The sequence below is a fragment of the Lagopus leucura genome, unplaced genomic scaffold, assembly GCF_019238085.1.
Source record: "Lagopus leucura isolate 7727_CA_CO unplaced genomic scaffold, USGS_WTPT01 Super-Scaffold_100026, whole genome shotgun sequence".
Taxonomy (NCBI): domain Eukaryota; kingdom Metazoa; phylum Chordata; class Aves; order Galliformes; family Phasianidae; genus Lagopus; species Lagopus leucura.
Genome location: NW_024962277.1, coordinates 173891 through 200187, shown reverse-complemented (window position 1 = coordinate 200187; position 26297 = coordinate 173891). Strand labels below are relative to the sequence as shown.

The window sequence follows — 26297 nt, the reverse complement described above, 5'->3', positions numbered from 1 at the left end:
AGACCACACTGTAATCTAGCCTGAAGGTGGTGTGGTCTTGGACAGCACTTGAGATTTGTCTTAGCAATTCATTTTGAATGTTATACTGTCAGAGTTGAAAGTACACAGAAAGCAGCAGCAGCAAACAGCAAGATCTGAGTGCTGGTGCTTGTTGGGCAAGTACTGCTGGGTCAACACAAAAGCAATTGAACTGGAATTTGCCTCATCTAACCTTTTTGTTTGGTATTTCGTGTTTCTCCAATCCTCTTTTTCCCAAAAGTGGGAGTTACTGTTGCACAGAAACTGCAGGCTGTTTGTTGGAGGGAGGGTTTCCAATGCAATGTGACCCAGAACTCATCCTTTACCTCTGGAGTGGCACAGTGTCCTGTGAATCTCGAGTCCAGAGACCACACCTGAAACCCTTCGGTCCTGCTGAGTCACAAGTAGGCAGGGGCTGGAATTTGTCCTGGTTACATCTTGTGCTGCCAGCTGGGGATGGTCATGGCAAAGGTTGAGGGATCAATAGGGTAAAGAAACCTGTGCGAGTACTAAAAAAGAGCTTTTTAAAGGAGGTTCTGTGTCCTGTAAAAGGGAAGAGTACTGCAGCACTGTGAAACTTGCAGCTTTTTCTTAACTTCTAGTCAGTTTTATGTGACTCTGGATTGAAGCAGGAGTTAGGCATTTCAGCAGCGGTTTCTTCTCTGTTGTCAGTGCAGAAATCACAGTTCAGTCACAAGCACAACAAAGGATGAGGCACTCCTGAAAGGGCCTTTTTGTCCTTTTCTTCCTGAAGACTCAAGGACACCCGTCTGTCCCAGGTTTGAGCTGCCTCTGAGCTGTCCTGCTCTGTTTGTTCATCTCCTCACCTCCGTGGGAGGTCATCGCTTTGGGGCATAACAGGGAATTGCCACTTAGATATTGTTACACGCTGTGTCTGAAGCTCGCCGCATGCCTGTCATGATATCAGGAAGAGATTTCTCCTAGGAACGTGTGTGAAAAAGGAAAATGTAACCCAGTGATGAGAGAAGCGGCTTGCCTTTGAAGACAGAAGGGAAAGGCAATAGAACGCGGCATCTCCTCTTGCGGGGTGACCTGGTGCCTGTAATGGAGGTGCAATGCTTTGTTTCTCCCCATTAGGTTTCCCCATGTCCGTGACGTGTTGGCCGAGGCTCTGCGGCTCCTCTCCGCCCTCGGAGCGGCCAGTCGCTGCCCTCTGGACTCCGTGATCCCCGACGGGCGTCATGAGCATTGCAATCCCTCTGGGAGTCACCACACCAGATACGTCCTACTCCGACATGGCTGCAGGATCGGAGTGAGTGTTACCGCGGAGGAGCAGGGGAGGGTGACTGCGGGCTGCGTGAGAGCTGAATGCGGAGATGGACTCTGAATGTCTAACACGGATGGTACTGCGGAAATGGGGGCGTTTGCCCCATGATATGGGCGTAAGGGGACTTCCGAGAGCATGAGGCACTCGTCCCTGCTTTTTGTATCTGTTTGGCTGGTCTATGTGCAAGAACGGGCAGTAGTGCATTTGCTGTACCTATGCTTGATGTTGGCAATGTATAGGCCAGCTGCTTTTCAAAAGTTGTTTTTATGAGAGGTCAGTATGTTGGATTCTGCTAGCTTAGGTGCAGCACCAGTGCTTACATGACTGATTTCTGAAGCAGCGTGGAGCTTGGCTGGAGATGTGCAGCAGCATCAGCCTTGGTGGACACCTTCATGTATGTTGTTTCTATCGCTGAGCACATTCCAAGAAGTGCAGCTTAGTGGTTAGTCCTTGAGGGTTCCCGTCACAGGACTCTGCCTTAATAGAAGTCAGGAAAGTTTCAAATCCTGAAAATACTTTACTGTGATCTTTTCTTAAAGCCCTTGTCATAGAACGGTGTCAACTCATATGAGCACTGTTTTTGCTGGGGAGAAGAGGAAGGGCCCATGTTATTTCTGTGTGCTTCTACCTCCTGTTTTCCTGCATCTTTCTTTGAAGTATGGACTGTAGCATCTATTTTTCTATGGAGTTTTTTTAAAGGCTTTTTGAAGATCTATCTCTCCCATGCATTAATTGCAGGTACCTGCTGTGCAAATACCTGCATGTCAGATTGATCACTGTAGAGCAGAATGCTCCTGTTTCTATTAATTTTGAGCTGTAAGAGCAGTTTTAACCACATGGAGTCTGACTACACAGTGGCACTCACTGTAGTGCACCTTCTCATCTGTCCTGGCTCTGGCCTCACTAGGCATTCTTTGTGATCCTGCATTCTACCATAAAGTCTGTATTTTTGCAGACTGTTCCAAATGAGGAGTTGAGCACGTAGTAAGTTGTTCATCTGGAGTTGATGTCCAGTCCTTCACTTTTCAAGACTTAATGTTCAGTGCTGCTTGTCACCATGCATCTCCCACACCACTTTAAAAACTCAGCATCTAGGAATTTTAAAGTAGGAGAGAATGCTGAATAGTTCACTGGTGTGCTATGTGCTTGCTTTCAGAACTGAGTGGGATATACCTATGTGTGTCCCTTGTCATATTTAAATATTAAAAAGGCTGTCTATAAACCTTCTGCAAAACATTTTTCCCACTGGTTGTAAAGAATTTGTAGGGCCAACTTTGGGCCAGGCTGGAGTGCTCTGAAAAAGCCTTTTCAAGATTTCTGAGTTGACTTCTTTCCCTGTTTTCTGAAAACTGGCAATGTCAGGACTTTATTCTTCTGGCTTTGCATTCACTGCTGCTTTACTGCTGAGGTGTCCCTTGCTGAGTCTGCTCAAAGCTAAGGCTGTCTTCCACTTCTTTGAAATTCCACAAATTCAGTGCATGATATCTGTGCTAACCGAGCTTCTTGTCTCTTACAAGGAGTTTCACAGATGTGTGCTATGAAGTAAATGAGGAGGCAAAAGGAAAAGCTAGCTGGTCCTCTCTTAAGGCTGAGCTTTAGCATCCCCCTCTGGCCTCTGATGCAGAGGGGAGGTGAAAGTGCTGAAAGATGTTTGTGTTCAGTGATCTCAGAGCGTGATAAGGCTGTGGAGTACTTTTGCATATTGGAAGTTGTTGAAGCTCTTTGGAGGGTTGCTGACGAGGGAGCAAGGGCCTCAGCATTGTTGCCCCTGGACACCGTTGCACCAACAATCACGAAGTTTTATTGCTAACGATTGTGGCAGCGCTGTTGGTATTCCAGGCTGGCTGCAGTTAGCAGTATGAGTGACTTGGGCAGAGGGCAGACCTGCTGTTTGGGCTCTTTTCCTTCTAATATTTCAGCTGAAAGTGTAATGAAGTCATGAATGGTCTTAAATGTATAACAGTCTGGAAATCCTGAGCCTTGTTGTGAAGATGCAGCAAAGCTAGATGATGTGCCAAGTTCTACCTTTTATTCAGAGGTCTCTCTCCTTGGAGATATCACCACCTGTATCTTCAGCTTTTGACTATGTAGCTGAGAGTAGCTATGTTAAAAACCAGCCCAGTTTATGGTGTCGTGCATCTAAATCCTGAGCTACAGAAGCAGGGTTTACGTAGGCAAAAGGCCTTCTTGTTTCTGCAGTTCAATAAATCATTGTTCCTTACTACTGAAAAGACAGATCCACCTGACTCCAGAATGAGCCAGAAGCCCAGGAAGTCAGAGTGCAGTGCAGGAGTGCATTAGAGCGTGTACCGGGTTTAGTGGCAGGGTGGGGCAGCCTCGGTGCTGCAGAGATTTCGAGAGCCAGTAGGAAGTCCAAAGGGCACAGGGTTAGTGTTCTTGGGTGGTGCCTAAACGCTCCCCCACGCGTGGCCACTGGCCATTAGTGTCTGAGCACTGCCTGATTCACACTGACAGCATAAGAGCCACTGAGAATCCTGCGAGATCTCACCAGAGCGGCAGAAGTCCAAGGTAAAGTTTTCCTTTCCTGCATTTTTCTTTCCTGCTTGCTCAGCTCCCTGCTGTATTTTTTGAGAGGATTTCTGCTGCAGATACGATTCGGTAATGTGCTGCTGTATTCTGCTGCTTCTGATCTGTGCAGAGGTTAGCTGATATCCATCTCCTGCTTGGGGGAAGCTCCTATGAAGCAGTGCATTGCCTTGCTGGTATTCTGTCCATAGCCTCATTATCTAATATTCCCTGCATTGAATTGCAGCTGTCCCTTCCTTAGCAGGGTTTCTGCAGCTTTCTGCAAAGGATATACCTTTCATTTTGAGCAGTTTTTTTCACCACCATGTGGTGGAATAGTGCATTGTACCTCAGCAGCAAATTTCTTACTCAGCACATTGCACACCGTTTTGCTGTATGGAAAGAGCAGGGAGTATCTGATCGGAGTGTGGCTGCTGTCTGTCCAGGTCATGAATTTAGTTGCCCCTTTGTAGCAGCAATCTTCAGCTCCCAGTGGATGCTGTCAGGACAGCTGCAGGTTTCATGCAGACATTACTGTGGGACATTGGACTCTGCTAACAGTTAGTATCCGAGAGAAATAAGTGCAGATGCAGGAAAGCTGCTTAGCTGCTGTTTGAAGTAAGCTGTTATGGAGATAACATGGCAATACTATTCAGTGCCTTTGAGATTAAACTGGCTGAGTTCAGACGTGGATGCTGAACTATACCCAACTTCCTCAACTATAAGGAAATAGAGCTTCTTACGAGTTTCTTAATTGTTACCATTTTTTGAACTTCTCAGACTGAGGCAGGTTTTATGTAAGACGAGTTATCCAGGGTGGCCCTTACTGAGCTGCTTCCCTCTGTTGAAAGCAGGTTCATCCTGTACAACTTCGGCACGCATAGTGCCTGGTGAAGCGCATAATACACCTTTATTTCATGAAGTTTCTTCATTCATGTGGTGAATAGAAAAGAGCTGTGAATAACTGGCGCTCAAAATGATGTTCTATTGATGGGTTTTACTTCTGGCCCTTTCTGCAGCCCAGAGTCTGTGGAAGCTAGTCCAGCTGTCAGTGAGAAGAATGTGTACTCCAGCCACGGCTATGGGGCCACCCAGAAACACAGCTATCGCGGGCTGCCTTACGCAGTGAGTACTCTCTCTGCAGTGAACCAGCTCTTTACTGTCTGCTTCGCTCTTTTTTCCTTGTTGCATAGCTTTGCCTGTTCAGCCTTAGAAGTTTTGGCTTACTTTGTGAGGGAACACTGAGTTACAGCTGAGTTGTGCCATACATTTTGCATTTGTGTGTTTATTATTTGTGAAGACTTGCGTACATTATAGCAAGTTTTATTAGCATTCTAGGTGACGTTTTTTTAAAACTGAATGAAGTGTGACTGTATATGAATATGAAGTATTTTCCTGGCAGTAATTCTGTGCCCTCTTTGGTTCATTGTACATTTTTTGTGCTTGTTTAAACTACACAGATTTTCATATTGATAATTTATGAGAAATAAGGAGCAGTAAGAAGGAGTGGGAACATGGTTTGAACGTGGATTGAACAGGATGTCATAGCATCCTTGAGTTTGAAAGGGATCTTTTGAGATCACGTAGCCTAACCCCCCCTCGCTCAGGCAGAGCATATTGCCCAGAACTGTGTCCAGTGGAGTTTGAGCATCTCAACTAACAGACCTCACGACATCTCTGGGCAACACGTTCCAGTGTTTGACCACAGATGTCATCTCAGATTGACAGTTAATGATGAAATAGTTTAGTTGCTTGTATAGATTCTGAATTTCATTCACTGATGAATGTAATTCATGAAGAAAACCATTCACCTCTTTCAGAGCTTTACCTCCTTGGTAGATTGAGGAATCAGATTACTTAACAACTGGTGTAAAACAATAATAACCTGGGAAGTTTCCAGACATCATATCTTCACATTAAAAGTAGTACTGCCAATACTCATTTTCAGGATCATAATTATGGAGCCCCTCCTCCTCCAACGCCACCAGCCTCTCCTCCTGTCCAGACCATTATACCTCGTGCAGAACTGAACGGCTTGCACTCACCTGATGAGGAGAACTCCGGGGACAGTGAGAGCTCCTCAGAAGGAGAATCAATTCCCACTTGGTGCCACTGCAGTGTTTCTCAAGATGGTTTCCTCCTCAAGTGTGAGAAGTGCAGGTAAGCTTCGGTGCAGTGCAGATCTTGACTGCTCTTTGTGCTGACTTCTCAAGCCAAACTCTTTTCTGGTTTGGGCTTTGGGATGGACTTCCTTTTGCTAACTGGAGCATTCTTTCCAGTGCTTTACCTAGTATTGACCCTCCTCCTTTGCGTTGTCAGCCTGACAAGTGTTGGTGGCACCAGGAGTGGAGATGAGGATGTTAAATCGATGTTCTTATCATCCTGGGCCCCACTGAGGGCACGCATCTTGTGACATCCTGTTGAATTTCAAGTGACTTTACTCCTACAAACCAGCTTCAATTGTGCATTCTCGTTTGGCAGAGGAATGAGCAGGGGGAAGGTGATCAGACTCCGCCGCCGGAAGCAGGACAACGTGTCAGGTAAGTGAGTTTGTAATTCTGACAACAGTGACTTTTGCTTTCCTTCCAAAGACCTTTGTCTTTTGGCTGATGTAATCATCTAATTGTGATCGACACCTGCTAACGTTCTTTTCCTACCAACTGCTGGGATTTTCTTCACCTGGGTTAGATAATCTTGGGGCAGATTATTTTACAAACTAAAATGTATGTTCATCAGTGCTATTCTGTATCAGAAATCCCATTCTCAACTCGAGAGGGAAAACTGGAGTGGTATAGTTTTCATGGGGAAGAACTGTGTAGAGCTACTGAGTCATCGTGATGGAAGTAGTCGTAAGGTTGAGCTGCTCTCTGTGGGATGAATTATAAGGTTGCTAATGAAGCACTCCTCTCTGTAGGTGGGGACAGCAGTGCAACTGAGAGCTGGGATGAAGAACTATCTCCCTCTACAGTGCTGTACACAGCTACGCAGCACACCCCTACAAGCATCACGCTGACTGTCAACCGCGTCCGCAGAACCAAACCGAAGAAGAGGAAGAGGAGCACAGAGAAAGCTCGCACTGCTCCAAAGGCCAAAAAGATCAAGGTATGTGGAATGAGACGAGCTTGCTCTAGTTCCTATCAAATGCTACGTGGAATATTTTTGAGAGCAGATTGTGAGCAATAAACAAGCTGTTGTCCTCTCAGGAATTGCTCTTTCTGTTGTAATAATATGACTCCTTTTATTTGTGACCTGCTAGAGTGGCTGTTAGTTTAGAATTACCTTACTCCAACTCCACCCTCATTTCTCAACACCGTCCATTCATGTTCAGAGATTTGAACTCTCATATTTTCCCTTCTGCTCTATTAGGATCTGGGGAAATAGCTCTTGGAGTCTGTCTTATGCCAAAAAAGCAGTCTATGAATGGAATGAAAAATGAAGTGAATGTGGCCTTTTTTAGCAGATTACGTTACACTGGGCTGCAGTGCTTCTTGGCACTGTTCTTCAGAGACAGAGATGGCGTGTGTGTGGAGAACTATGTAGGTAGCAATGAAGATTTACTGAGGTTTGACTTTACTGACATCTGTGAGGGTTTGGTGACTGAAAAAATTGGAATGGAAATGTGTGTTCTCTCTGATCATCTACTGGTGTTTCCTGATTTTCCTCAAGGTTAGGGTTGCCTCGAAATTGTTCTGGTAGGCACTGATTAAATAAAAGAATGGGAGCAGGAGTCATGTGAAGTGTTTGAGTATGTTGTGAACTGGTTTGATTCTGTTGGCCCTTTCATCTGTCAGAGCAAATGGGTTCAATCAGGACAGTATGGCTTTTGATCCTGAGATTTTATACTAAGCATGAAGCAGGACTTTTCAGATCAGAAGTCTTGGCTGACAAAACTTCCGCTGGATTTGCATTGCAGAATCTCCTTATGAATGTCCATTGCTTCTTCTGTAGGGCTTTCTGTATTTCTTGCCATCTGTTGTTAAGAGTTGATCTGTTGTGTAAAATCTGCCATTCTGAAGCACTAATTCTGAGGAAAGGTTATAAAATACTTCTTTCTTCTCTTCTCTCTCCTCGTTCCGGGGGCAGGCTTTTCGAGAGGGCTCACGAAAGTCATTGAGAATGAAGGTGAGTGGAACTGAGAAGCATCTGTGATAACACTCTTGTTGTTGTTGTTGTTTGGTTGGTTGGTTTTTTTACCCTCTAATTTTGTGCCTCTCATTGTTTGTCTGGGGAATTTTGGACTGTGGTATCTATGTCAAAATAATCCCTAGCCTTTCCATGCACTACAAGCAGGCCTGCTCAAAAGGGTATCCCATGAATCACCCCTTGAACCTTGCTTTTGCTCCAGATGGCTCATCACTTCTGTAAGTTAGTATCATCCTGTTCCAAGAGATAAGACTGATTCATGACACCTTAGAGTGAGGTGTCTAAGATGCAGAACTGGTTGTGGCTGCTCTCTTGTGAGGTCACTTATCATTTGATTGCATCAAGTTAAGTGTTGGTGTCCCTTTTTTCTCTCCACATCCTCTTACTTGGGGTGGATGGAATGGTGTATTTATCTCTTTTTTTGGCAATACTAATAGGTTTGGTTATACGATATAAAGCTTACTTGACCAAAAAAAAAAAAAAAAGGTACAGGAAGGGAACTTGTGCTTAGAACTATCCCTGCATACACAGAAGTTACCTTGAAGTCCCTCAGATTCCATCTGACCCCAATACTGTAACTGGGGCTGACTCCCAGCAGTTGACTCGGAGGAGATGGGGGGATTCTGTGGTGTCTGTCTAGGTGCATACTTGTCTCCATAGCACTCGAGTGCCTGGAGAGGGTAAAAGTATGTGCAATTTTTATGCTGTTAGTATCTATGATGAAAATTATCATTTTTCAGTGGTTCTGGTTACTGATACTTCAGTATGTCATACATCTTGGTCCTAAAAGCCAATTAAGTTTTTTACCTCTGGAATATTATTCGTTGATTATTTCAATTATTGTCAAGTAAAGAATGAAGCTCAATTTTTTTTCTGCCAGCTTCTTTTCATCTCTTCCCTTATCATCTCCCTTAGAAGATATAAAACCTGATTTTGCCTTTTCTTCCTTACACTGCTTAGGACTTGCAGCTTTAACCTTTCGGGTATTATCTTGTGCAGTACATTCAGTTTCTTGAAACCTTGGTGACAATTTAGCCAGAAGGTTTTTTGGAAATATTTTGGGATCAGTCAATGCAAAGATTGAGATACGATCAGCATCATCTAGCATTATGGTGGCTGTGAGTGGGTTGACTATAAGAAAAGCTTGCATGAGATTTACTTGCATTTGTGTGTTCTGTTCCTTAGCTTTTTTAATCTGCATAATTATTTTTTCCAAAGTGACTTAAAAAGAATTCTGGCCAAATGCTGGCTTAATTTTCTTGTGTGTAACAGTGCCAAATACCCATTCTCAAGAGGCCTTAGTCTGACACACAGTTCTTTATAGATTCCTGAGTGCACTGTTGAACAATGTTTTTGAAGAATGGAGATTCTGAAAAAGGTGTCATCATAACCAATGCTTTCTTAAGTTGGAGTGTCTGTGCCTTTTTGTAGTCTATTGGTAGCTCAGAGCACTGTGGATAGGTTTGTCCCATTGTTTGCTAGTCGTTCACCCGTTGCTCTTTGGTGCAGAATTCGCCTTCTGAAGCACACGCCTTGGATGAAAACACAGCTGAAGGGTGGGAGAATCGAATACGACTCTGGACAGATCAGTATGAAGAAGCCTTTACTAACCAGTACAGCGCTGACGTGCAAAACCTGCTGGAGCGTCATCTGAACTCCAATAAAGAATACGTGGGCAAAACCGCTATGCTAGACACAATCAACAAAACAGAGTTGGCCTGCAATAACACCGTTATTGGGTCCCAGATGCAGGTAAGAACTAACGTGACAGAAGAAGTGGGGTGGGTGAGATCCTCTGGGTGTGGGTGCTGGGGGAGCAGGAACGTAGCTGGTCACAGGCAGGACATGGCACCTTCTTTGAGTGTAGGTTTGAGAACACTTGTATTCAGCATTATGAAGTTGGGCTCTTCTGTACAGCTCTGCAGTAGGATTCATGGTATTTTAGTCTAAGTACTTCTGGTGACCAAACGACCAAATCGGGCGGAACCAGATCTCTTGCTTCCTGGAAATAGGAAGCTTCCTGCTTTCTAGCTGAGATTTCATGGTGTTTTTTTTCTGATTCATACTGTGTGTGAAACTATTTTAAAGAAGCCTTTCAACGTGACTTCAGTCTTTTTGAATGATTACTTGGACTCTGATAACTTTTAAATATGGCATGATTACAATTGATTTCTGTCCCTTCTGAGGTATGCTCTGGTTAGTGTCTTGCCAGCTTTGTGGAATGCGTGTAGACAAGGAGAAACGGTGAAAGGATGTTTGTGTTGTGTCTGTTTACTCCCTCACTGTTCTGAGCTGATGTTTCATCTGGTCCATGAGTTGTTGAGTGGAGAGGAGCATTCCCACTCAGTTCAGGTGTTGTTGGCTTTCTGTGTTTGGAGAAATTGAAGATAGGTGGAACTGAAAAACAGATGTGGGGCACCTCTCCTTTAGAAGGGGAGTACAGTCAGAAACCTGAATGTCAGGTATATGTTTGTGCTTGAATCATTCTTATTTATATCAGGTGACTCACCTCTCTGTGAAGTCCGTGTGTTCCCTCCCAACTTTCCCTCTGCTTCCAGGTAGGTGAAGCACACCAGGCAGAGCACAGATATTGCCAGTAAGAGAGAGTGCAACACAGGGACTTTAGACTCCTTCCTTCCATTCTTGCCTCTAGATCTACAGTAATAAAACATAGGAGGAGGAGGGAATAACCTTTCTGTATGACTGTGCGAGTGGCCTTTGTAAGTGAAACAACTGTGAAAAAATACAGGCAGGGAAATGTTCTGCTTTTCTTGGAGTCTTACATGTAGTTTTCTAATTCACATTAATTTTAGGAGAAGACCTGAAATAAATAGTAAAGCATATGCTGTTTTCTTTCTGTCACCTTCACAGTGTGTAGCAGGACAGATGGTTATAAAAGAGCACCGTACGTAAGAGTGCTTGTTCTTGCCATGCTTTCTTGCAATTTCTTTCCCCTGTACAGGTGTAGGTTTTCCCACAGGGAAAAGTGACCTGCATTCCAAATCAGAAGGTTCCAGTGGAATCTGTCACAAAGAGACAAAAAGATTAAGTTGCAAATCTTCATAGTGAACTGCGGTTACTCTAAACAAGCTGCAAGTAGGTAGCTTTCATTCCAAATGCTGGCAAAGTGCAAAGTGAATTGATATCTGTGGTATCTCTTGGATACTGAGGAAGGCTGTCCTGGGCTGCCACTTGTCAGCCCTTCTGTCCTTGTTTTCCCTGCTTAGCAGATGGCTGCAAAGTGTTGTGAGGATGCTAGCTGGCACTGGTGCGGAGTGACCAGCCAGGAATATGAGGTCTCTCATCCTGTGCTTTATGTCTTTTATCAACTTATTTGTCTCATCTCCGTTAGGTAAACTGAGAAGGTTTCTCAGTTTGCATCACCTGCCATTTCACTGAATATCATTACTGGATGGGAAAATAGCTTTTCTGGATGATGAGAAAATAGGTACTTCAAAATGGTACTTCAAAAAATATGCAAATACTGCTCTACTTGGCCATGAAGACTCTCAAGCATGTAGAAAGGAATAAAAATAAATTGTCATATATGTCCTGTGTGCTCTTACAGTTGATTAGCTTGGGTAAACAGTGATGAGAGTGTAGTCTGTGTATTCTTCCAAGAGGGGAAAAAAAGGGGGGGGGGGGAGGGAAATGGTGACCTAAAAGCTCCTCCAAACTAGGATGAGTAGGAAGAGGTGGGCTAAGTTTCACCTGGGATATGAGATTTGATCATTGGGATGGTGTGAATAAGGCAGTTCTCAACCATCCAAATGATGCAAAGGAAAGCTTCTGAAAACCTGAGGCTGCTTGGTACCAGGAATAAAAACAACTAGATGGCCAGATGCCTGACAATTTGAAAGCAATGAAGCGCTTTTCTGCCTTCTATTGCCAGAGCAAACCCAGGGTCATTATTTGCCCTTTGTTGCCTCTGATAATTGCTGACTTGAGCTCAAACCCCTGATTGATTTCACATGCTAAAGTGAAGAGCCTTTATAAAATAAAGCCACCGAGTATTATGCAGATGTTGCTGTGCAAAAATATCGGAACGGTTCTGTCTGATTACCAGTCAGCAATCCCTGGCCTATGACGTACGTAAAATCATTTGTTCTTTTCACACATGAAAGCATGGCAGCTAATCCTCTTCATATTTCTAAATTCAGAGAATGAAAAACAAGCTGAGCCAGGATCTTACAGAAATGCTGAGATCATTCCTGTTGTACCAAACTGCGATAATTGAAGCGTTACGGATGCACTGATACTCTCTCCTCCATGGGTTTTCTTTTCCTTCCACCACCTCACTTCATCCTACTGGTGTTCCACAAGCTGTTTTTTCAAAAATGAGGTGAAGAGTAATGCAAAGCAGTCATGGATCAAAGGTGGGAATGAAGGCCACCAGATAGTAATTCACATTTCTGAAAGATACAAAGAAAAAACTATAGAATTGTGGAATAATTAAGGTTGGAAGGAAACACAGGAGCTCAGCTGGTCTATTCCTCCTCCATACAGAGCCTGTTTAGATAAGGAGCTGACTGTAACAGAACATAAGTGAATGTGACACAGAATACTACTGTTCTCAGGAAAGGAAGGCATCTTATCTTAGACTTGACTCATGTTGTGGGGTTGTTGATCGGAAATCGGGGCTAGCAGTGTGACTTCTTGCTCCTAAAATATTTCTTCTATGCCAGTTTAAAGGGTTTCTCTGGAATTGGGAAATGGTCTGTGCACTCTAGGCAGGATTCAGGATGTGACACTGCAAGGCTTTTCATAGTCTCTCTAATACATACATTCAGGTTTTTCAATTGTCTGCAGATATATTGGTATGAAAATGTGTGCAAGAATTGTGCCCTGTAGGCATGATAAACATAGCACTGGATACATCTCTACAAGATCTGGAATAGCAAGGCCATTATTCCCATCTGCATAGATTTCAAATGAATATTTTTATAAAGCTATTTTTATCCTGGAGACCTGAGTGAGAGAAGTCGACTAATAGATATATTAATATTTTATTGGCTGATCCAAGATTTGTAGTGTAATGTCATATTAAAACAATGAAAGCCTCCTTCTCCCCAAAGAGATTTATTCAAAACACATGGTAAGATGGCTTAAAAAAAATGAGAGAGAGAAAAGTCTGTGATTCAGAGCTCTCAACATGGTCAGTATGGAGGGCTTCATTTGCTTCCCAGTGCTGAGTGCTGCCTTAGGGCGTAAACTTTTGTTTTCCTGAGGTTAGATGTCATCATTCTCCTGTTCTTCAGATTGAGCCCTTTCTTAAGCTAATGCTTTTTATTCAGATGAGCAGACTGCACGGTAGCTGTTTCTGACGAGCTTCATCAGGAGAAGTTGGGAGCTTTCCTTCAACGGCATCATGTGGTTTACTTCTAATTTAGATAGATGGATGTTACTATTGCTGAAGCAAGAACACTTATGTCTCAGTTCAGCCTGGAGAAGTATCAAGAAGCAGTCCTTATGAACAATGCATTACACACTTAGGAAGGAGCGCACACAGTTCTTTTGTGGTGAGGCAGCCAGCCATCTTCACATAATTCTGCAGAATTTCCCAAATTTTGTGTGCAGAGAGATGCTAAGCAAGGAAAGTTTTCGGGTTTTGCTTTTTTTTTTTTTAATAAAATAAATCTTTTCTATGTCCTAGTGTTTATAGTATCCTCCTGTTATGCCATAAAACATGTCGGTTTTGGATGTTTATGCTTAAAGACCGCTGTGCTTTCATACTGTCAAGACATGTTGTGAAAATTCATTGTAATAGAAAATAGACTTGAACGTGAAAGAGATTCACTAAACTGTCAGCACCTGCTTAAAAATGTATTTCTTCACGTTTCAACAACAACAACAAAAAAAGCGTGATAAAATCCTCAGCACTGGTTGATCAGGAAGATGAAGAAGATTCTGGATTGAGATGGAAATTGACAGCTTAAGTCTTTGGCTTGTTAGCTAGAATTACCATCCTCTGCAGAAGGAAAAGCTTCTGTTTTTCCTCTGAATGTGTGACAACCCACAATTTAGAGAAGATTTGAGTTATTCTGTCTGTGAAAGTGGCCATAATTGCAGAGTAGTTCCCTATTAGCAGCATCTGACAGGTCTGGTTATGCCTCCTAGCTGCAAGACTAAAACCCTCCATCTGATAGATTTGTGAATCCGTTGGAGGAAAGAAATATTTTGTTTTTGATAAATATTATCAAGGTCATTGATTATCACTAAACTGTTACAGAATAACAGGATAAACAATATATTGACTGGATGTATGTGCAGTTTTTGACTTTTCTGCCAGATTAATTTTTCTTTTCTCAGTAAGCACTGTACTCTCCATGAATTGCAGGCCTTCGGTTTAAGCACTTGTATTTCACTCTGTTTTGTTACAGCTGCAGCTGGGACGGGTGACTCGGGTTCAGAAGCACCGGAAGATCCTGAGGGCAGCAAGAGACTTGGCACTAGATACCCTTATAATTGAGTATCGAGGGAAGGTTATGTTACGACAGCAATTCGAGGTCAATGGGCATTTCTTCAAAAAGTAAGAGTACTACAAAGTGAACAGTTTGAGAGCATCGTGGCACAGAGAGGGCTAATGCAGACTTGCAGGGCCCTTGCCATCTGTGCCATCCACAGAAATGTGGAATCAAATATATAGCCTCAGCTTGATGCTCTGCTTATGAACCAAAACCCACTGAAGTAAATCTGTTCCATCTTGCTCATGGAAATACATAGGCCTCCAGAGCAGTAGTACTGATTGAAACACTGCTTCCTGTTTTAACTGCCGTGGGAATTGAGTATTTGGGGATTGAGACATTCTGTTACTTCTCCAGGCCATACCCATTTGTGCTGTTCTACTCCAAGTTCAATGGCGTTGAAATGTGTGTTGATGCCCGCACCTTTGGTAACGATGCCAGGTTCATCAGGCGCTCCTGCACTCCAAATGCAGAGGTAAATTCTCTTCACCATCACCAAAATTGCAGATAAATTTTACATAACTCTGATGCATTGACTTTTTATGAATCTTCAAACTTAGAATGCAGTAAACAGGGTGAATTCTCTGCATCTCTTGCTCATTTGATGGTTTATATTTGGAATAAGAGATCAGCAGAAGGTTGGGAAAGTGAGTATTTTCTTGAAGGGAAATGTTTCTATTAAAGCTCTCATCTGGCTGGAGAATGATAGGATAAGCAGGTGTGAGTGGAAAAGCATAGGATGAGACAGAGCAGTGAAACAGGCTTTTCCCTTTAGCAATTTTTGGATAATTATTCGTGTAATATTTGAGAGCTACTTTACTGTGAAGGAGTCTTCCCTCTCGGAAATAAGAAGTGCAACTTGTGGAGATGTTAGTTTCTCTCTGCTTTGTTTAACAAGGTTCGTCATGTGATTGCTGATGGGATGATCCACCTGTGTATCTATGCTGTTGCCACCATTGCCAAGGACACAGAGGTTACCATCGCCTTTGACTATGAGTACAACATCTGGTGAGTCCTTCACCTCGCCCAGGAGCTCTCCACTGCCCTCCTGGACTGGACATCCTTCCTCCAGCCCTTTCCTCGCATTCTACATTTTGCTCCGTTTTCTACTGAATTGCATTTTCCGGCTATTCTGTCCAGTTCTGCTGGCATATTCTACAGTAGAGGCCATAAGGTAGCCTGCTGTCCTTGCTTTGGCACGTGGTGAGATGTTTAGTAGGAGATGCATTGAATGTCTCTGTGCAAGGGTTGAGAAATGAAGAGTGACACGAATTATGTTTGTGTTTTGGAGCAGCAACTATAAAGTGGACTGTGCGTGTCACAAGGGGAACCGGAATTGCCCTGTGCAGAAACGTAGCCCAAATGCTGCAGAACACCTACCTCCACCTGTTTTAGGCACACTGATTGGGGCAGAAACACGCCGACGAAAAGCCCGTCGAAAGGAACTAGAAATGGAACAGCAGAGCGTTGTATTGGATGAGAACATCAGTCAGCAAACAGAAGAAGTTCCAGAGGGACCTGTGGCAGTCAGTGACAATGAGGTAGAACTCCTGACACTTTGTCAAATACCTTTGTTTTGAATGTTTTTATTGGTGGAGTGGAATCTCATTGGGGACAGTACTGTGTCTTCAGAACAGAAACTGCCTGAGGCCTTTCTTAAACCTTAGATTTCTATGAGAATCTTGAAAACTTTAAAATGCTGCCAGATTTTGTTTGCTGTGCTAAGTCTTGACTTCTCTTTTAGGTTGCAGATAAGGAAGAGAAACAAGAAGAGGAGAAAGAGGAGTCTGTAGATGAACAAGGAACCTTGGTCCACAGCAGACGGGCAAGTACTTTTCTGTTTATCGTTCAGAGGAATAATAAGGACTGGCTTCATGTAGTGACCAACAGGTCCTGTTGGTTATTTCATTTGTTTCAACACAAATTCCAGCTGCTGGTGGTCATCAGTTGACTCCACACAGTAGGATTTATATTAAGGCACTGCAATTTTGAAAGTAGAGACAGCTTTATTTCCTGGTTGAAAGGTTTGACTGTTAGTTTCAGGGCTATTTTATTGTCAAACTCGTACCACTAAAAAGACAGTGCTAGGTTCAAAAAAGATAATTGCACCCTTTTTATGTTCTTGCAGTGCCTCTCATTTTGCCAGCCCAAGAATTTATGGAGCCATATGATGAGCCAGAACCTTGACCCTTTTTGATGAGTTAGGTTTGTTAACCTGCATCTGCTCCATGTGTGAGTTGACAAACAGTTGTGCGGATAAGTTGCCATGAAGGAAGGGGATAGGATGAAGTGGCAAACCTTTTCAAGAGGGATAGGCTACCAACAGTATTTCTGGCACAAATCAGCAAAAGTTGCTATATTGTTAAGTGGGGAATCTTTTTGTGCACCCATATTACTATCTTGATCAAAATTTTTCTTAGTGCTTTTGGTTCTAAGTCTCTTCTCAACTTTCTTATATTGTTATTTTTATTTGTTGGTTTAAAAAAGTCAGTGAAGAAAAGGGACTTCCATCCTTCTTCCAGGCAACAAATGTGTCAGAGTTAGGAGTTTCTTGTTTTCTTTGTTCACTAAATACCCTGTCCCCCAGGGGTCGGTACTGGGGCCCATCTTGTTTAATATCTTCTTTGATGACCTAGATGAGGGGATTGAGTGCACCCTTGGTAGGTTTGCAGATAACACCAAGTTGGGAGGTGGTGTGGATCTGCCTGAGGGTAGGGAGGCCCTTCAGAGGGATCTGTATAAGCTGGATCGCTGGGCCGAGGTGAATGGGATGAGGTTCAGCAAGGCCAAGTGTTGGGTCCTGCACTTTGGCCACAACAAACCCATGCAGTGCTATGGGCGTGGGGACGAGTGGCTGGATGAGTGTGAAGAGGAAAGGGACCTGGGGGTGTTGGTTGGTGCTGGGCTGAACATGAGCCCACAGTGTGCCCAGGTGGCCAAGAGGGCCAACAGCATCCTGGCCTGCATTAGAAATAGTGTGGCCAGCAGGAGCAGGGAGGTGATCATCCCCCTGTACTCAGCACTGGTGAGGCCGCACCTCGAGTGCTGTGTTCAGTTTTGGGCCCCTCACTACAAGAAAGACATTGAGGCCCTGGAGCGTGTTCAGAGAAGGGCAATGAAATGGTGAGGGGTCTGGAGCACAAGTCTTATGAGGAGCGGCTGAAGGAGCTGGGATTGTTCAGTGTGGAGAAGAGGAGGCTCAGGGGAAACCTCACTGCACTCTACAACTTCCTGAAGGGAGGTTGTGGTGTAAAAGGGTCTGGCCTCTTCTCCCAGGCAATGAGCAGGACATGGCGTCATGGCTGCAAGTTGTATCAGAGGAGGTTTAGGTTGGACATGAGGAAAAACTTCTCTCAGAGTGGTCAGGCACTGGAATGGCTGCCCAGGGAGGTGGTGCAGTCGCTGTTCCTGGCAGTGTTCAAGAGGCGTCTGGATGAGGAGCTGCGTGATGTGGTTTAGTGCTTGTGGTAGCAGTGGAAATGAGAAGACTGTTGGACTGGATGATTTTGTAGGTCGTTTCCAACCTTGTGATTCTATGATTCACCATGCTTTTCTCTAATCAGAGAGATCAATCTTCCGTGCGGAAATTTCCCGAGAGTGTTTTAATCATTAAGATGGTACAGTAAATTGCAGATCCTTGGATTATCCCGTGGGTTTTTTAGAAGGGGCAAGATAAAGCAGTTAGTTTCTGCTCGAGTTTGAATAAAAGCAGTCTCCCGTCAGACTGGCCATAAGCTTAGGGGGAAGATTCTATTTTTATTGCAAGGAAACTGATATCTTTCTGAGACAGTATAGTTCAAGAAATGTATCCAAGTGAGGTGTTAGTTTCCCATGAGCTTGTAAGCCCTATTTCTGTGCGTGTTTTGCCAGTTAATCTCCTGTAATGAGATTCAGTTTTCTATGCTTGGCACCAGTTAAATACCTGTATCTGCAATTTTCTCAATCTTAAAAATTTATTTTTGTGGACTGAATATTTTTGAAACGTAACACCACAGTGGCAGGCTTGATGTGTGTTAGTAGTGCTGTGTACTTTAAGGCACTTCCTCCCCCATGGCAGTTCCTAGAAGGCACCTGATCTCACCTGATTCTTCTTGAAATTCACTTGGCTTGTCTGCCAGGCTCTGCAGCATTATTGTACTGGGTCTTTTGCATATGGAATTCACAATTATTTCTGACACAGCTAGGTGATAAGATTTCCTGTTGTTTGTTTACCTAATAAATATCTCCTTGCCTCTCTGCTCTTTTATGTTCTGTTTTTCTTACTCGCTGGGTAAGCTGCTTGGACATAAGCTTTTATTTTGAGCTGGATGATCTCCTGACAATTTGTGGGGTAGTTTTGTGCTTTCTGAAAATTACTGATTCTCTTACTTCTGTTGCCTCTGGCTTATGTTTGCTTCTAATGTTTTTCATTAGCAAGCAGATCCATTTGTTTCCAGGTCATCTTTTCACTCCATTCTTTCTCCCAGTTTTTAGTTCTTAAATCGTGTTTCCTTTTGGCCATTTTATAAATGTAACTCAGTAGTATTTAAGTGATCCTATTTAAGAACAAAATCTAGTTCTTATTACTCTAGGAATGCGTAATTACTCTGTCAGTATTCTGGGAAATTTGCTGTATTAAAAAACACGAATGCTTGAAGGAAAAAAGAAAATAAAGCCTCGTCTTTTCCCTATCTTGTTCTTGGTTCACTGCTGTTCAGCAGTTGTTCTCTCAGCTGCTCTGCATCCCTTATCTGATCTTGCATTCTCCTGTGTGCATGATTTGCAGTGCTAACTTCAATTTACTTTTTTGTGTTGTAGTCCCGGGAAGATAGGAAGGTAGAAGCCATCATGCACATGTTTGAGAACTTGGAAAAGAGAAAGAGGAGACGAGAGCAGCCATCAGACCGGAACAGCACTGATGCTGAAGTCAGCGTCAATTCTGAGACTCCTGAGCTGGAGGAAATAAAAACAGAAACTCCTGAAACTGAGGATGCGAGCTCAACACTGAGTGCCGCTGCTGCTTCAAGTGTCTCTAACAGTAACAGCAGTACTGGGGTGAACACAAGGCGGTCTTCACAAGTAGTAGCGGTAAGATGAAGATGTGTTAGAGCCTGCATACCAAACCCATAAGCAGCTTGTCTCATCAGGACTGGGAGAAACTTCAGAGGCTCTCTAGCCTGTTCTCACCCAGACAGGGCTGGCTTTGAGGTCAGACCATGCAGCCCTGTGTTTTACCCCGTCTTGTCTTTAACACTTCCAAGGATGGAGATTGCATGTCCTTTGGATCCGGTCATCCAGTTCTCATGCTGAAGAACTTTTGCCTTTTATCTAGTCTGCATATACGTCTATATGTTATCTCGTCTTCCCACCGTGTGCTGCTGCAAAGAGCCTGCATTTTCTTGTGCCCTCAGTTTGAATGTAGGAAGACTTTTCTTAGGTGGTACTTTTCTTTGGGTGGATTAAGCCTAGCTCCTTCACTCAGTGGGCACCATATATTAGGAGGTGTTTTCCTTTTTCTTTGTGTTTGTTTTTTTGGGGGGGGGTTTGCTTGCTTTATTTTTTTTCCTGTCTACTTTCAGTGCGTGTGTTCCCATTATACAGCAGATATTTTGCCTAGGTATTTTCACAGATACTTGCCTAGAATGATGCTTGCCAGCTCAGATTAGAGGTGAGCATAGTTGCCTTAAGACAAATAGCAAGTTGAATAATGCTGCTGTCTTACTGAAGCGCAGTATACTAGCTGACCTCTTAAGAACACAGCAAAGAAAACAGTAGTGTGTGTCAGTCTTTTAGATGAGAAATAGAAGGCTCCTAATGGTGCTTGGACTAATGGCGATTTATTTTGTAGGATGCTGTCCCAGAAAAAACAGTTACTAAGCCTGCTCCAGCAAAACCCTCCAGGCCCCGACCAAAAAGTCGATTCTCTCGATACCGGACCAGTTCAGCACAAAGACTGAGAAGACAGAAACAAGCCAATTCCCAGCAAGCTGAACTTGTACAGACTGTCTCAGAGGAGGGAAGCACTGCCAACTTGGTAACCACGACAGATGTCACCAGTGTAGAAGGTCCAGGAGAAGGCAGACAGTTGATGGGATCTGACCCAACTGTTATCCTGGCTGCAGGATCTCAGTCTAATCGGACTGCAGTGAAGTACCCCAAAACTAAAAAGGTAAATATGATCAAATACTTAAACTGGACGGGGAAAAAGTAGGTGTTTTGTGGTCTTTAGGAAAAAGTTGGCTCAGGGGAAACTCTTTTTCAGAACACTCAGAATGATCTGATTTTACGTTGGCTTTATTTTTTCTCTTGTAGTGTCTAAGAGCCCTCATCATGAGTCAGATGGCTGCTCAGTGCTGTACAAAGACCAAGAAACGATTAGCAGATCAATGCAGTTAGTCTACATAGACCTTAGATACCAGCAGGCTGAATGAGGTGCAGTAGGAATGGTTTCACTGTTGGGTACAGCAAAGAGCCTAGAAAGAGACAAATCGCACAGCTTTATCTCTGTGGGGAGGTGACCACTTCCAGCTTGAGGGGTCCTGACAAAAGGGTTGTAGGGGGATTGTCATTATAAGGAATTGGGTGGTGGAGGGTGAGCCCTGGTTGAGAGAGCAAAAAGTGATGTCTGTGGTAAGGAAGAGAGCTAGGCTGAAGAAAGGAGTATGCTCTTTGTGGGCACATTAAGCTTGAGGTATTACCCAGTCATCTGTGAGATGCTAGGCAATTCTCAGAGAAAAGAATCCAGGAACTGCATGCATACAGTCTTGAGAAGTTTTCTCCATGCCTTCAGTGTATTGGAAGCAAGGAGGAAAAGGCTGTCAACCAAAAATTTTACATTAAATCAAACAGCACAGAGGTGAAGTGAGACTTACTTAAAAAAAAAAACAAAATAAAGCCACCAGAATTAACTATAGTTAATAACTATAGTTTGTAACTATAGGTTACTGCATCCTGCAAAGGGTAGTAGAGATTCTCTTGTGTATGCTGCCAAGAGGATGAAGAGAGAAAAGTTGAGCCATTATGTAGTAAGAGTTAGGCAGAATATAAGTTTAGAATAGCATAGCAGTGTATTGGGTATGGAGATCAGTGGCAGCATCTTTTATGGATGGGGGGATGGCAGGATGGGGGATATTTGTTTAGAACAAAGTGGAATAGGTTAGCTTTCAGCTTGGCAGAACTGAAGACTGAGAGGGAAATGTGCAGACTAAAATGTGCAAGCTGGGAGTTTTTCAGGGAAATGAGAATTTGCAGAAAGTAGAATGTACTGGGAACAAATAAATAGCTATGAATACAGTTAGGCTTGCAGCTAGAAACTGGCTTAGAACAAGGCAGTCAAATTCTAGGCGAACCTTCTAATAACATTAATTAAGGTAAAATTGAGCTACTCCTATAAAACAGGATTAATGCTGTGCCTGCAGTAGATAAGAATTGTAACTGATGCAGCAAAGTTGTGGCTGTGTTCTTTCCTGTTGAGGAATATCAGGAGGTTTTAGCATACGAGCTGACCCCAAGATTGCTCTCCTGTGTGCCTTTGTGCCATATCACCTTTCCTTTCTCTGTGCTAGTTGCATTGACGTGTGTTTTCTCCTTCAGTATCTTGTTACGGAATGGCTGAATGACAAGGCAGAAAAGCAGGAGTGCCCTATTGAATGCCCTCTGCGCATTACTACAGACCCAACAGTTTTGGCAACAACTCTAAATATGTTGCCAGGTCTCATCCACTCCCCGCTAATTTGTACCACACCTAAACACTACATTCGTTTTGGATCACCTTTCAACCCTGAGAGGCGTCGAAGGCCCTTTCTGTTGGATGGAATTTACAGCTCCTGTAAAAAGGTATGTTTGCTCATGTCTTACTCTGGGGGCTGTATACTCATCATGCTATTGCTGGCACAATTGTAAATCTGCCCTGTTCTCTTTGAGCCTGTTTCCATGTATTCCTGCTGAGCTGGCCTTGTCCGGTGTCTTGAGGCAGTCTGTAAGTGGTGACTGCTGACCCTCTCCTGCCCAGGGTTCAAGTCTTCATCCTTGCTTTCTACTGTAGCAGAAGTGTTCTGTGATCCCCTTTGAAACATTTATTTTTGCATTTATAGTGGCTGTTTATTATCTAGCATACGTAATTTGAGGGGTTTAATTGTTGCCTTTAGAATGCATTTCCTCACTTCTTTCACAGTCAGAAGATGGTTGGCGCTGTGGGGACAGGACAGTGTTCCAGAGCACCTTGGGAATACAGTGCTTCAGTCAGGTTCTGTTCTCTTTGGAGAGCCTGTGTTATTTAGCAGAGCCTTTTCACAAGAGCACAGCTCTCTTTTTGGGATCACAAAATAGCTGTCTGTTTGTGGCCCTGTAGGAAACCTAAGCTGAGCCCAGCTGAGTACTTTGTTTCTCCAGAGGTGGTATGTGGCCAGCAAATGCTAGCATTTACCCATCTGCAGGGAAACAGTAGTTCAGTCACATTTCTTTCTGAATCCATCTTGCCTGTCACCTGTCAGCTTTGCTCAGAGGCTTTTCCAGTTCCTGTATCACTAATTACCTGAGAGCAGCTTTATGGAAATCCTCTCTGATCTTGCAGTCTTGGTAGCTCTCAAACACGTCCTAGTTTCCTTGCCCTCTTTTGAGGGAGTTATTCCAAAGAGCAGTTTTGGACTTCACTGTTCTCACCTCCTGCCAGTTTGTTGCCTTACTCTAACACATGCTTAGGGAAAAAAAAAAAGTCTCATTATTTCCTTCGTAGATATAGCTCTGATGGTTCATATATACTCATGGGAACAAAGTCCTGTTTGCTTCTGTGGGCAATCTTCCCATGCATCTTTTGTTACCTTTGGCTATTTTCTAGTCATACAGTAGTTGTGACTGCTTGGGAGAGAATGGAATAGTCTCACTATGGACTTCTTTCATTTGCTCCACGTCTTTTTGAAGTCAGTGAACGTTGTTTTGCAGCTCAGGCATTCTCAGTGCTGAATAAAGCAGAAAGCTACTTTGTGTCATGTAGCCTATACCTATTTCTGTTTCCCAGTATGACAACTGAATTTTCTTTTGACGGGTTGATTTAGACCTGTTCAGTCTGTGATTTACCACATTTGTTAGAAAAAATCTATATTTTTTTTCAGGGCCATAATTTTAGAAGTGATTGTTTCTGGCTTTGTATGGTATTTTCTTCTAGTCTGTATTGAGCTGTGTCCTTTTTTTTCCCATCCATTTCCCAGTTTGCTAAGAAAATGTTGAATGCTGTCTTCTAGCATGTTCTTGTTCCTCCTAGGCTGGCATCATCTGAAAACTTAAGCACACTGCCTGTTCTGTTACCTAAATAATTAGTGAAACATTGCAGGATTCAGTGTCCAGAACCTATGTTGCAGATTTTTTAATAGATTTCTACTTTCTGAAATAAAATAATTTATAACTGCTCTAATAAGGATTTTCATCTCCTTTATAGGAGTTCCCCAGTTTTTCCACAGAAAAGACTGCTTGCTAGCAGTTGGTGTTTTTATCACTGCTACTGACAGCCTGGAGATGTAGGAAATAGTCTGCTTCTTGTGCTCAGGAATGTTCAGAAAGCTCTCACAAGGAAGACCTCCTTTTCAGCTAGCTAAGGTTTAGAAATGGTCCAGAACTTGATGATGATATTACTCTCCCATGATCTGATCTTTGTTGTTGCTTCTTGATTATTCAGTCAGGAATGATGATTTGTAAAGGTTGCTCAAATGGATCACGTGTATTTTCTTGGATTGTCTGTAGGCTTCTTCTTTAATCTACAGAGAACTGTGCCGAAAAACTAAGCTGATCTCAGCTTGTGTCCAAAGCATGCCAATGTCTGTACCTTCCCTGTACCAGGGAAACTGAACTGTGTAACATGTTCACATTCATCACACGTACAGTGACTTGGCTGGCAGATCAGACGCCACATTTGAGGTAGCAGAGCTCCACAATGACTGGCTGGCACCCCACACTCCTTGTGGTGGCTGCAGTGTAATTCACTGAGATAGATTTGAACAAAGAAAGTGTCTGCTGCACGGTAATGAAGGCCATCAGAATAGATCCTGTTACCTGCTCTTCATCTCCGCTTTAAAGTTGTTTCACTTGGAGGGTTGTGACCACAGAGTTTCTGACACGCTTCCACGATAGCTTGAGGAACCATGCACTACGTGTGTGTAACTGATAAGACACATTGCTGATGCACAGAAGAACTAACTGGGTTACTGGAAGGCAAAGTTATGGTCTTAAACCTTTCTCTGAGCATAAAAGACTTGTGAAGTGAATCTCTCGGGTAATTTGGCTCCTGTCATTTGGCTGAATTAGCTTTTTGTTTTCCATTTTGTATTTATTTTTTATAATAAAGTAACTGAAGGCTTCCTGCCTGCCATCAGGAGTTGGTTTGGATCAAGACATGCAGTTAGCACAGCCACTGTAGCAGCTCATTTGATGAGTCTTCAAGTTCACATCCATGTTCTAAAGACCACCGTGATTTTTATCTCTTTTATTAGTAGCTGAAGAAAAGATGCCTTTTTCTTTTTTTTATTTTGTTCCAACCCCCTTGAAAACTGCTGCTTGTGTTTTATCAGATGTTTTTGTTCTTTTTCTCTGCCTGGAAGCAAGCACAGTCCTGGAAGAACTATGTGACTAAGCTCAGCCATTTCTCAGAGGAATTGTTAGAGCAGAATCTATTAGGCTCTAATGTGCCTTAGTGAAGCAGTGTGCTCATGCTCCTTAGCAGGAAACAAGTTTTTTGCAAAAAACAAGGTTTTAAGATACCTTAACAGACAACTCATTTTTATTAACGAAGCTTGTTTCTAATAGATCTTGGCTGCCAGCTATTTTAATTTTATTTATAATTTGTTTCTTTGTTTTTTACTTTTGTTATTATTGAAGACTTGTCCCTAGTATACATTTCGTCAGAAGCACGTAGTCAGATCCATCGCAGTAGCAGTTAGTATGTGTGAAGAAGGTAATCTCATGTTGTGAGCAGTGTGCCCCACTGCACATGGTGTAGGAGTTGAAGTACATCCTGCAGGATTGCACAGAAGGCACTGGAGGGGTTGCACGTTTATGTAGTGTCGTTCTGTTTCAGCGCTGGATCAAACAAGCCCTGGAAGAGGGGATGACTCAGACCTCACCAGCTCCACAAGAGAACAGAACCCAATGTCTGTACCAAAGTAACGAGAACAGCAGTTCTTCCAGCATCTGCAAAGATGACACAGGTGAGTGCTGAGCACCATGAGGGCACTTGAGTGAAGCGGGGGAAGCTGCTGAATAACAAAGGCAGTTATACAGGTTGGCATCTTAATGTGTACTGCTGCTTCATGGTGCATCTTTCTGACAGGTGAGAATGTTCCTTTGCCATTCATTCAGGTTTCTGTAGACACATTCTAGCTTTGAGCATCGCGTGTTAAATTTCTCAGTATTTTCCTATGAAAAGACAATCACTTTATCTTGCGTCATTGACCCCAGTGTCATGTAATCATTTGTCCAGTGGTAGGAGGGGAAGTACAATTTAATCTCTTTTCAGCAGGATGCTGTGAGGTGGACAAAATATCTGCTGACTATAGAAAGATGTAGCAAAGTCTGAGAGGAGTGTATGTAATGAGCAAATCAATGTCAAAGATGGAGGAGCTCAAATCTGTGAGAAAAGCAGCAGGATGGTTAAGTATTTTGCCTGAATCTTTCTGCAGTGAAAGAAGTTGAGAAGATCCACCTGATCAGTGATAAGTTTTCCAAGAATGACAGGCAGGAAGCTAGATAATATGCAGATAATAAGAAAGTGATTATTGAAAAGTTAAATTACTGAGAAATGACCAGAGCACCAAAACCATTAAAAGCACATCCCTGAGCAATACCCGAGGAAGCAAACAACTGAGCTGCAAGATTTACTTAATTGTTGGGTT

The 26297-nt window shown here is 43.1% G+C and overlaps 1 protein-coding gene across 2 annotated transcripts in view; it reads left to right on the top strand.

Annotated features, from left to right (window-relative positions):
• The window catches only part of SETD5 (SET domain containing 5), a 61513-nt gene that overhangs the window by 20404 nt on the left and 14812 nt on the right, over positions 1-26297 (top strand). The window contains exons 2-17 of one of the 2 annotated variants that reach the window (XM_042880071.1): positions 1117-1291; positions 4852-4957; positions 5781-5992; positions 6314-6372; positions 6747-6934; positions 7916-7954; positions 9485-9727; positions 14356-14504; positions 14797-14914; positions 15338-15447; positions 15734-15980; positions 16184-16264; positions 19237-19506; positions 20267-20587; positions 22012-22254; positions 25484-25613. In XM_042880071.1, coding sequence (XP_042736005.1) covers positions 1221-1291; positions 4852-4957; positions 5781-5992; positions 6314-6372; positions 6747-6934; positions 7916-7954; positions 9485-9727; positions 14356-14504; positions 14797-14914; positions 15338-15447; positions 15734-15980; positions 16184-16264; positions 19237-19506; positions 20267-20587; positions 22012-22254; positions 25484-25613 — 2587 coding nt within the window. In that variant the 5' untranslated portion in view covers positions 1117-1220. Of the gene's footprint in view, positions 1-1116; positions 1292-3751; positions 3836-4851; positions 4958-5780; positions 5993-6313; positions 6373-6746; positions 6935-7915; positions 7955-9484; positions 9728-14355; positions 14505-14796; positions 14915-15337; positions 15448-15733; positions 15981-16183; positions 16265-19236; positions 19507-20266; positions 20588-22011; positions 22255-25483; positions 25614-26297 lie in introns of those variants that run through there. The other variant, XM_042880072.1, reaches the window with a different exon arrangement.